An 11,252-nucleotide genomic window follows, 5' to 3' on the forward strand; every position below is an offset into this window, starting at 1 on the left:
TTTGATAAAAATATGTATTAAATGTTATATATGTACTTTTATTTCAATAATAAATTAAATTAATCAAATCTAATATTAAAAAATAATCGAATTTTGACTATGCGATACTATGACATATTTACTCTACATAGAGTCGCGTTTTCATATTTATCTTTTTATTTCACTAGTTTCACTTTTGAAATATTTTTTATAAATGATTCAAATAAAAAACATAATATTTAGTTCAAGTAATTTCTATCTTATTAGTAATGATTAAAATATAAAAATTTTGTTATGTTTTTTCTTTTTATTTTTTCCCTAACATTTGACATATAGGTTACTATAAATACCCGCTAAAATATGTTTGAAAGTTTACTGACCGAACTTGTATTTTCCAAAAGATTATTAAGCTGTCTATCGAATAATTTAGCTTATATTTATCTATAAATAAAAAATTTTCTAATCCAATGCTAATTGTATGATTTATATGATTTGACAAATATTTGATTGTGTGTATGCATGATGTATACTCAAATAGTAGAGAGTCTACAAGTAACAGCATGTTGCGTAGTTTTGTAATATTTGAACTAATAAGTGTAGTGATGTGTCATTTTACCATGCTTGTTTTTATTTATTTGTGTCTTTTATAGAAAACAAGACAGTTATAAAAATGTATAAATATTAATTAATCTGAATATATACAGTATGTTGAATAAATATATTTACTAAAGTCTTTAAATATAGGATATATAGAATAAGGTTACATTAATAAATAATAAATGTCTTTCTATATAGGTATTTATAAATAGTATAAATATTTTATAAATAATTATAAAATTTATAAATAATTTTGTAAAAATGGGTCCACCACCAGTAGTCACAGGAATTTCACCTAAAGAAGGACCACCTGGAACTCGTGTAATAGTGCGTGGAGAATTCTTGGGTACAAAAGCTCCAGATTTAATAGGTTTGTTGTATTTCGTTTTATACAAAATAATAGAATCATACAATGAGATTCCATTTTTTATTATTTTAATTATATTGTTATTTTTTTATATAGGATTGACAATTTGTGGATGTGATTGTCTTTTATCTGCTGAATGGAAATCATCAAATAAAATTATTGCTAGATCAGGTCCATGTAAAGGCCGTGGTGATATTATAGTAACAACTCGTACTGGTGGTCAAGGAACATCAACAGTACAATTCCGTGGTTATCATGAAACGATAGGACCTATGAAAGAATCTGCTGTATGGGTAGATGAAGCACCTCTGCAGAGCTTTGTTTGGGGTAGAAGAGCATTATCACCAACAAATTATCAACAAGAAGATCCTTTGGGACTCAGTGTAGAAGGAAATGAGTATGGATTTCTGTCATTTTGTAACTAATAATTTATTATTAATAATTTATTTAAAAAATAATTTATTATATTTATTTATAGTAAAAAGTTTCCTGATGATGAATTAATAGAATTATTTGGAGATGCCACTGATGATCTCACTAGTGAAAAATTTCATCCAGGTTGGTTTTTATTGCAACATCATCATGCTACGACATTAGAAGACTTAAAAGCAGGCTTAACTTTTCTTAAGAGAAAAGTAAACTCTCAAAAAGAAGGACAATTGTCTTTTTTGAAGGTATGTACTTTTGCAATTTTTTATAAAGGACATTTTCAAGTTATTTGTAATTACTATTACTATATTTGTAATTAGGCCAATGTGGGATCAGTAATGGAACAACTTGATACAGTAATGCTTCTTAAAGAACAGTTTGAATTAGATATGAAAAATTATGGAACTGATCCCATTGAACAACTTGAAAAAGCTATTAAACAATCAATGTCAGAAGCCAATAAATTATTTGATGAAGTATTAGCGAGAAGAGATAGAGCAGATGCTACAAGAAATGTTTTAACTGTTATGCAGCGCTACAAGTTTTTGTTTTGCATGCCAATTAATATGGAAAGAAATATAGAGCGTGGAAATTATGATTTGGTTATTAATGATTATGCAAGGGTAAAAAATTTGTTTAGAAACACTGAAGTAGAAGTATTTAAAATAGTGTTAGCAGAAATAGAAAACAGAATTACAACTCTTAAGACATTATTACGAAAGAAGCTTGAAGAAATGCCACTTAGTTTAGAAGAACATAAAAAAATAATTAGAAATCTTGTTAATCTTGAAACAGAAGGTGATGTAGGCTGGGATGCTATTGGTTTGTATATATAAAATAATTCTATTATTAACTAATTAACTATTAGACTAACTAAAAAAAATGTATAATTTTATGTTTTAGTTTCTCATGCAAACTGTTTAGATAAAAGCATAAATGCTTGTGTACACGAACATTTAGAAATAAAAAATACAATATTGGAGGATTCTAGTAAAACTTCAAAACATGTACAGGTTACAGGAAAACAATTTCAAAGTAATAGGAATGATAGAAATAATACATCAATACAAGTATCATGCATTCAAGCTATTTATGATATATTAATTCAACAATTACCTAATCTATGGAGACTAGGACAAAGTTATTTCAGTGGACAATTGCATGTTGCAGTAGATGTTGAAAAACAGATCCCCTTTAAGGTAAAAAAGAAACTAAAAATATTTAATCTTTCTTTGAAATATTAAAGAAACCTAATTTCAAATCCAAGATGTATTTTATGATATATTTGTAAAATGTGAATATATATAATTAAAATCTCAATTATTTTTAATAGAATTTGGTTTTATCAAGCATGCAACATACCATGGAAGTTATTAAAAATATATGTCATAATGATGTAGAAGCATCATCACTTTTACATATTTTACACTGTATTAGACAGATGTATGCATCTTTAATTCATTTAGATTTACCTAGTGATGCCCTTGATATTTTTGGAAAATTTATATTTGATTTGAGGTAAAAATCTTTTTTTAACAATGATTAAATTTCCATATTTAAATTGTCATATTTGTAATTAGCATTCTAATTCTTACTGTATATTTTAGATTACAATGTTTAGTTGCTTTGTTCAGAAGAACTGCAGAGAATATAGCAGCTTTACATAAAAAGGAAACTTGGCAAATTGAATATTTAAATGAAAATGGTGGTGTTACAAAGCTGGTATTGTTTCATATATATATACACACACACACACTTTATAGTTTTAAGATGATAAATACTATTTATATCAAAGATTTAACTATATTTTTTTTTGTCTAAATAGCCATTCCTATTCGAAGAAATGGTATTAGAGGTAACAAAATGTGCACGAGATACGGTAGTTGCTTGTGGTCCAAGAGAAAGTGCACTATTTGCTAATCCATCATATCAAATGATCTTTTATAATGCTGTTAAAACTTTATTTACTTCATTTGCACGATGTTTACAACAATTAGCCTTCAGTGGTTGCGAAGAAGCTTTGGATGATGATGAGCCGTCAGTTTCTCAACTAGTTGGATCACCTTCTGGTTATAGGAATAAAAACAATAAACATCAAGGACCTGTAAGTATAATATTATATGTACAAATATAAATGTATAGTCATTTTATTATTTATACATTTTTTAATCTTTACAATATTTCGTATTCTTGAATAGACTTGGGAACAGTGCCTTTTAATATCATTAAGTAATATACGTTACACTTTGAATAATGTCTTGCCAAAAATAAAAGATATACTAAAAACTCAAGGTTATCCAGATTTATCTAATGCAATTGGTTGGAATTCTAATTGGACACAATTGGAAACTCTTGATAATGCTGTTTTGGAGGCCTATTTAGAACGACGGTGTGATCCACTTGTTGGAACAATTGAACCTAGTATGTATTTGGGTGGATTAGAATGGGATTTTAATACAGAACCAACTCATATTAAACCATATGCCCAGGAAATATTAGCAAATTTAATAGCAGTTCATGCAGAGGTAAATAGAAAAAGAAATAGATTTAATTTTCATGAAATATTATTTAATATAGAGTAAATGTGGCATTATATTTTTACAGGTTCATCGAGTTGCTCCAGTTCTTTTAAAAAGAGTTCTCTCTCATATTGTTGAGACAATAGCAGAAGAACTGGCACGACTTATGTCGTGCGTAACACAGTTTAGTTCTGCTGGTATTATACAAGCTAGAAGTGATATTACACTTTTAAAAAATGCTCTATTACATTACAGTACTGATAGAGCAAGGTGAGAGACTTATAATTATATATAAAATACAAGTGTTGAATATATTAAAACTTAAATATTATAATTTGTATAAAAAATAGAAGCTTTTTTGAAGAGGCTCTTGATGCTATACCACAAGCAATGAACAATGAAGATGCTGTACGTATTGATGCTTTGTTGTTAAAAGTTACAACATCTATGCGATTGCAATTATCCTGTCTCGTAAATGGTACAACTAATGGTACTGTAAGCACAATTGATACCAATCGTGTAACCACTGTATAATTGGAATTATAAGAATAATGATAAAAATATAATCATTAATTTATTAAATTCTATGGTTTAATATCGTACCAAATAAGAGTTATTTATTCGCAATTAAGACTATCCATCCCCTTTAGTTTCATTTATTATTTTCGAATAATTGTTTCAACTATTATATAGCAACACGCTTCAATAAATAGAAATGACTGTTTATTTATTGCTAAATCTACGGAAGATATAAGAAGCAATGTTGAATTCAATTGAATTGGAATTAGATTGAAAAGACTTTGGAAAAGCCTTGAAATATGCAGCCATTCGCCCGGTAGTACTTGCATTACATAATTTAGATTTAGATTTTAATATACTGCAAGTACTACCGACCCAGGTCCCACCGCGTGGAGGTTGCTGCATCTGGAGACCCGCGGGCTAACGGTGACTCTACTCTAAAGTTCGCGTGACCGGCGTGATCAAATAATCGACGTTCCATAAAAAGAAGTCCCCGGTAGGACTTTTAATCGCGCACGAACACTCCCGTGAGTGTTAAAATAACGGTGACTCTACTCTAAATTCGCGTCCGCGGCGTTCTATGCACTAACCAAGAAATCAGGCGGCTAACTGAAGGAGGATCAGTCCACTCTTACGGATAGCAAACCACACTACTCGGCAGCACATAAGCCGACTCACTAGTACGACCGGGCATTTACTTGTTTTTAGCAATCAAACGTAGTCCATATCGGTAGGACTTTTAATCGCGCCCAAACACTCCCGTGAGTGTTAGAAGAACGGTGACTCTACTTTAAATTCGCGTTCGCGGCGTTCTGTGCACTAACCAAGAAATCAGGCGGCTAACTGAAGGAGGATCAGTCCACTCTTACGGATAGCAAACCACACTACTCGGCAGCACATAAGCCGACTCACTAGCGCGACCGGTTATTTATTCGTTTTTAGCAATCAAACGTAGTCCATATCGGTAGGACTTTTAATCGCGCCCGAACACTCCCGTGAGTGTTAGAAGAACGGTGACTCTACTTTAAGTTCGCGTTCGCGGCGTTCTATGCACTAACCAAGAAATCAGGCGGCTAACTGGCGGAGGGTCAGTCCACTCTTACGGATAGCAAACCACACTACTCGGCAGCACATAAGTCGACTCACTAGTACGACCCGTCATTTATTTGTTTTTAGCAATCAAACGTAGTCCATATCGGTAGGACTTTTAATCGCGCCCGAACACTCCCGTGAGTGTTGGAATAACGGTGACTCTACTCTAAATTCGCGTCCGCGGCGTTCTATGCATTAACCAAGAAATCAGGCGGCTAACTGAAGGAGGATCAGTCCACTCTTACGGATAGCAAACCACACTACTCGCCAGCAGATAAGCCGACTCACTAGTACGACCGGTCATTTACTTGTTTTTAGCAATCAAACGTAGTCCATATCGGTAGGACTTTTAATCGCGCCCAAACACTCCCGTGAGTGTTAGAAGAACGGTGACTCTACTTTAAATTCGCGTTCGCGGCGTTCTGTGCACTAACCAAGAAATCAGGCGGCTAACTGAAGGAGGATCAGTCCACTCTTACGGATAGCAAACCACACTACTCGGCAGCACATACGCCGACTCACTAGCGCGACCGGTCATTTATTCGTTTTTAGCAATCAAACGTAGTCCATATCGGTAGGACTTATAATCGCGCCCGAACACTCCCGTGAGTGTTAGAATAACGGTGACTCTACTTTAAATTCGCGTTCGCGGCGTTCTATGCACTCACCAAGAAATCAGGCGGCTAACTGAAGGAGGATCAGTCCACTCTTACGGATAGCAAACCACACTACTCGGCAGCACATAAACCGACTCACTAGCACGACCGGTCATTTATTCGTTTTTAGCAATCAAACGTAGTCCATATCGGTAGGACTTTTATTCGCGCCCGAGAACACCACGTCTCTGCCCGCCGACAAAGGCGTGAGTGTTCTTCCTATCCTTCCCGTATTCGCGTCTAGCAATCGATTATGAAACGAACATTTCGACGATTTATGGGATCACCCTCGCCGATATGTCGAAGTCCATGAACTGGAGGAGAAGCAGAAGAGAAAGAGAAGAAAAGAAAGCCGGAACATGCGCGTATGTGAAGAGGATAGAATTCGGAAGAGAAAGAAGAAGGCATGTCCGGAAAAGAACACGTGCACGTGTGAGAACGATGAAATGGAAAAGAAAAGATGGACATAGAATGTAGCTACACTCGTCCAAAACCAGAGTACGAAAATCGAGCTCGATTTTTCGATACTGAAAGGAGGAAACCCGCACAGAAGCCCACACCCACGAGCCCAACTCATAGGTCCCACCCGAAAGAAATTAGAATAATGAACTTTGAGTATTTATTTCCGAGTATAGGAAAGATGTATGAATCAATGTAAAATGCACGAAGTTCGATGTTTAATTGGAATTGCATAGAAAAAATTTTGGAAAAATCTTAAAGAACGCAGCCATTCGCAAGGTGATACTTGCAGCCTACAAGATTTCGACATATCACAAGTATTTTCGACCCACGTCCCACCGCGTGGAGGTTACTGCTTCTGGAGACCCACGGACTAACGGTGGCTCTACTCTTTACTACTTCTACTACTACCAAGAAAGCAAAGCAACGGGACGATCTCCACTCCCGACGAATTCAAGCCTCCAAACGCTAAACTTGCAGCCCCATGCGTCTTCGCATTTGGGAACCGACTTACGCATAGCTCAACTATCCAATATCGAAAGCTTCGATCATCACTTGAGCACAACCGGTCGTACTTTCGCGCCAAACGCCGGAACCCAAAATTGAATCTACCGCAGTCACGATACTGACGCGAGCATTCCGGATATACTCACGCGAATATGTTGAATACGTTAGAGCCAATGTTGGACTTTAACGCGCTCGAGAACACCAACGCTTTTGCCAGCCGACATAAGCGAGTGTCCTTCTATCTTGCCCGAACGGTAGAAAAGAAATCCTTCCACGCCTGAGATAGAAAGATTCTTTGAACACCCGTGTAAAAATCTAAGTCCCTCGATGGTCCTTGTGTGACGCAACGATTGCTGCATCTGAAAATAAACGGACTAACGAGGATTCTATTCTAAAATCCACGAACCGAGATGCTTTTCTGCTTCAGGAGCTTCGAGCTTCTCAGCAAACTGGAGATGTATAAAACCCCGCTTACAGATTGCTCCACCGTCCACACCGTCGGCTTCAGACATCTCGAGACACGACCGGTCGTGTCTATATTTCGATTTCAAAATCAACGCGTAGTCCTCGGCAGGACTTAATCTCGCGTCCGCGAACACCCACGCGCGTGCCGGCCGTCACGCGCGTGAGTGTTTTCCCTATCATTCGCGTCCGGAAGGAAGGAGTCATTCCCTTCCTGCATATAATATAGATTATATGCAGAGAAGTTCTTTTAACTCCCGTGTAAAAATCTCACGACGATAAGTCCAGCGATCACCTAATCTGAAACAGAAGAAGAATAAAAGAAGAGATAAAATAAAAGCAAATATTAAAGAGATATTAAAAATTAAGTATAAGAGCAAAAATTAAAAAGTAAATAAGAAATTTATATGAAAGCAAAAATTAAAAATATAATGAAAACTAAATATAAATGCAAAAATTAAAATGTTAATAAAAGTTAAATATAAAAGTAAAAATTATATATAAAATTAAATGCAAAAAGATATATATATTCAACATATTCTCTGTAAACTTTATTTCCTGAAAAAATTTAATTTCACGATGATTGGTCCCGCGATGATCGGTCCCTCGATGATCTAACCTGAAACATAAAAGGAGTAAAAAAAAAGTGGAGATAAATGAAAAAGAAGAAAGGAAAAGAAACGATGTAGAGAAAAATAGAAAAAGAAACATGGAGTATTTGCGTAAGTGAACGTGAGAAAAATAAAATTCCTAACGATTATTTTGCATCTCGAAAATCATTTCGCTCGAAGAAGATCAGAGTACCATTATTGAGTTCGATTTTTCCCTAGTGAAAGAACCATACCCGCCTAAGGCCCACACCCGAGGGCCCATCCCAAGGGTCCCACCCGATAGAAGATAGAGTACTTAATCAACAGTTTAACCAAAAATTAAAAATAATTGTTTTAACTATAATATGCAGCCATTCGCCCGGTAGTACTTCCGCTATATAATTATTTAAATATCCATATATAATTTAGTTATAAACTATTGATGTAATTTAGATACAATTTAGATATATTGCAAGTACTACCGACCCAGGTCCCACCGCTTGGAGGTTGCTGCATCTGGGGACCCACGGGCTAACGGTGACTCTACTCTAAAGTTCGCGTGACCGGCGTGATCAAATAATCGACGTTCCATGAACCGAAGTCCCCGGTAGGACTTTTAATCGCGCCCGAACACTCCCGTGAGTGTTAAAATAACGGTGACTCTACTCTAAATTCGCGTCCGCGGCGTTCTATGCACTAACCAAGAAATCAGGCGGCTAACTGAAGGAGGATCAGTCCACTCTTACGGATAGCAAACCACACTACTCGGCAGCACATAAGCCGACTCACTAGTACGACCGGTCATTTATTCGTTTTTAGCAATCAAACGTAGTCCATGTCGGTAGGACTTTTAATCGCGCCCGAACACTCCCGGGAGTGTTAGAAGAACGGTGACTCTACTTTAAATTCGCGTTCGCGGCGTTCTATGCACTAACCAAAAAATCAGGCGGCTAACTGGCGGAGGGTGAGTCCACTCTTACGGATAGCAAACGATACAATTTCGGCAGCACATAAACCGACTCACTAGCACGACCGGTCATTTATTCGTTATTAGCAATCAAACGTAGTCCATATCGGTAGGACTTTTAATCGCGCCCGAACACTCCCGTGAGTGTTAGAAGAACGGTGACTCTACTTTAAATTCGCGTTCGCAGCGTTCTATGCACTAACCAAGAAATTAGGCGGCTAACTGGCGGAGGATCAGTCCACTCTTACGGATAGCAAACCACACTACTCGGCGGCACATAAGCCGACTCACTAGCACGACCGGTCATTTATTCGTTATTAGCAATCAAACGTAGTCCATATCGGTAGGACTTTTAATCGCGCCCGAACACTCCCGGGAGTGTTAGAAGAACGGTGACTCTACTTTAAATTCGCGTTCGCGGCGTTCTATGCACTAACCAAGAAATTAGGCGGCTAACTGGCGGAGGATCAGTCCACTCTTACGGATAGCAAACCACACTACTCGGCGGCACATAAGCCGACTCACTAGCACGACCGGTCATTTATTCGTTATTAGCAATCAAACGTAGTCCATATCGGTAGGACTTTTAATCGCGCCCGAACACTCCCGGGAGTGTTAGAAGAACGGTGACTCTACTTTAAATTCGCGTTCGCGGCGTTCTATGCACTAACCAAAAAATCAGGCGGCTAACTGGCGGAGGGTGAGTCCACACTTACGGATAGCAAACGATACAATTTCGGCAGCACATAAACCGACTCACTAGCACGACCGGTCATTTATTCGTTATTAGCAATCAAACGTAGTCCATATCGGTAGGACTTTTAATCGCGCCCGAACACTCCCGGGAGTGTTAGAAGAACGGTGACTCTACTTAAAATTCGCGTTCGCGGCGTTCTATGCACTAACCAAGAAATTAGGCGGCTAACTGGCGGAGGATCAGTCCACTCTTACGGATAGCAAACCACACTACTCGGCGGCACATAAGCCGACTCACTAGCACGACCGGTCATTTATTCGTTATTAGCAATCAAACGTAGTCCATATCGGTAGGACTTTTAATCGCGCCCGAACACTCCCGGGAGTGTTAGAAGAACGGTGACTCTACTTTAAATTCGCGTTCGCGGCGTTCTATGCACTAACCAAAAAATCAGGCGGCTAACTGGCGGAGGGTGAGTCCACACTTACGGATAGCAAACGATACAATTTCGGCAGCACATAAACCGACTCACTAGCACGACCGGTCATTTATTCGTTATTAGCAATCAAACGTAGTCCATATCGGTAGGACTTTTAATCGCGCCCGAACACTCCCGGGAGTGTTAGAAGAACGGTGACTCTACTTAAAATTCGCGTTCGCGGCGTTCTATGCACTAACCAAGAAATTAGGCGGCTAACTGGCGGAGGATCAGTCCACTCTTACGGATAGCAAACCACACTACTCGGCGGCACATAAGCCGACTCACTAGCACGACCGGTCATTTATTCGTTATTAGCAATCAAACGTAGTCCATATCGGTAGGACTTTTAATCGCGCCCGAACACTCCCGGGAGTGTTAGAAGAACGGTGACTCTACTTTAAATTCGCGTTCGCGGCGTTCTATGCACTAACCAAGAAATTAGGCGGCTAACTGGCGGAGGATCAGTCCACTCTTACGGATAGCAAACCACACTACTCGGCGGCACATAAGCCGACTCACTAGCACGACCGGTCATTTATTCGTTATTAGCAATCAAACGTAGTCCATATCGGTAGGACTTTTAATCGCGCCCGAACACTCCCGGGAGTGTTAGAAGAACGGTGACTCTACTTTAAATTCGCGTTCGCGGCGTTCTATGCACTAACCAAAAAATCAGGCGGCTAACTGGCGGAGGGTGAGTCCACACTTACGGATAGCAAACGATACAATTTCGGCAGCACATAAACCGACTCACTAGCACGACCGGTCATTTATTCGTTATTAGCAATCAAACGTAGTCCATATCGGTAGGACTTTTAATCGCGCCCGAACACTCCCGGGAGTGTTAGAAGAACGGTGACTCTACTTAAAATTCGCGTTCGCGGCGTTCTATGCACTAACCAAGAAATAAGGCGGCTAACTGGCGGAGGAT

At 37.9% G+C, this 11,252-nt stretch overlaps 1 protein-coding gene across 1 annotated transcript; it reads left to right on the plus strand.

Annotated features, from left to right (window-relative positions):
- Positions 1-359: 359 nt before the first annotated feature.
- On the plus strand, positions 360-4,501 carry LOC127063348 (exocyst complex component 2). Its single transcript, XM_050993057.1, has 12 exons — positions 360-682; positions 775-946; positions 1,040-1,340; positions 1,422-1,617; positions 1,693-2,194; positions 2,276-2,571; positions 2,706-2,890; positions 2,980-3,094; positions 3,198-3,476; positions 3,571-3,897; positions 3,977-4,161; positions 4,242-4,501. The coding sequence occupies exons 2-12, from the start codon at positions 838-840 to the stop codon at positions 4,423-4,425; spliced, it is 2,679 nt and encodes an 892-aa protein (XP_050849014.1). The 5' UTR covers positions 360-682; positions 775-837; the 3' UTR covers positions 4,426-4,501.
- Positions 4,502-11,252: the final 6,751 nt, after the last annotated feature.

The sequence above is a fragment of the Vespula vulgaris genome, chromosome 1 (genome assembly GCF_905475345.1).
Source record: "Vespula vulgaris chromosome 1, iyVesVulg1.1, whole genome shotgun sequence".
Lineage (NCBI taxonomy): Eukaryota > Metazoa > Arthropoda > Insecta > Hymenoptera > Vespidae > Vespula > Vespula vulgaris.

Excerpts from the sequence above, each read along its gene's own strand:
- LOC127063348 (XM_050993057.1), top strand. The coding sequence starts at position 838 with ATGGGTCCACCACCAGTAGTCACAGGAATTTCACCTAAAGAAGGACCA. Across the intron at positions 3,477-3,570 it reads ACAATAAACATCAAGGACCT|ACTTGGGAACAGTGCCTTTT; the intron begins GTAAGTATAATA and ends ATTCTTGAATAG. Across the intron at positions 3,898-3,976 it reads TAATAGCAGTTCATGCAGAG|GTTCATCGAGTTGCTCCAGT; the intron begins GTAAATAGAAAA and ends ATATTTTTACAG.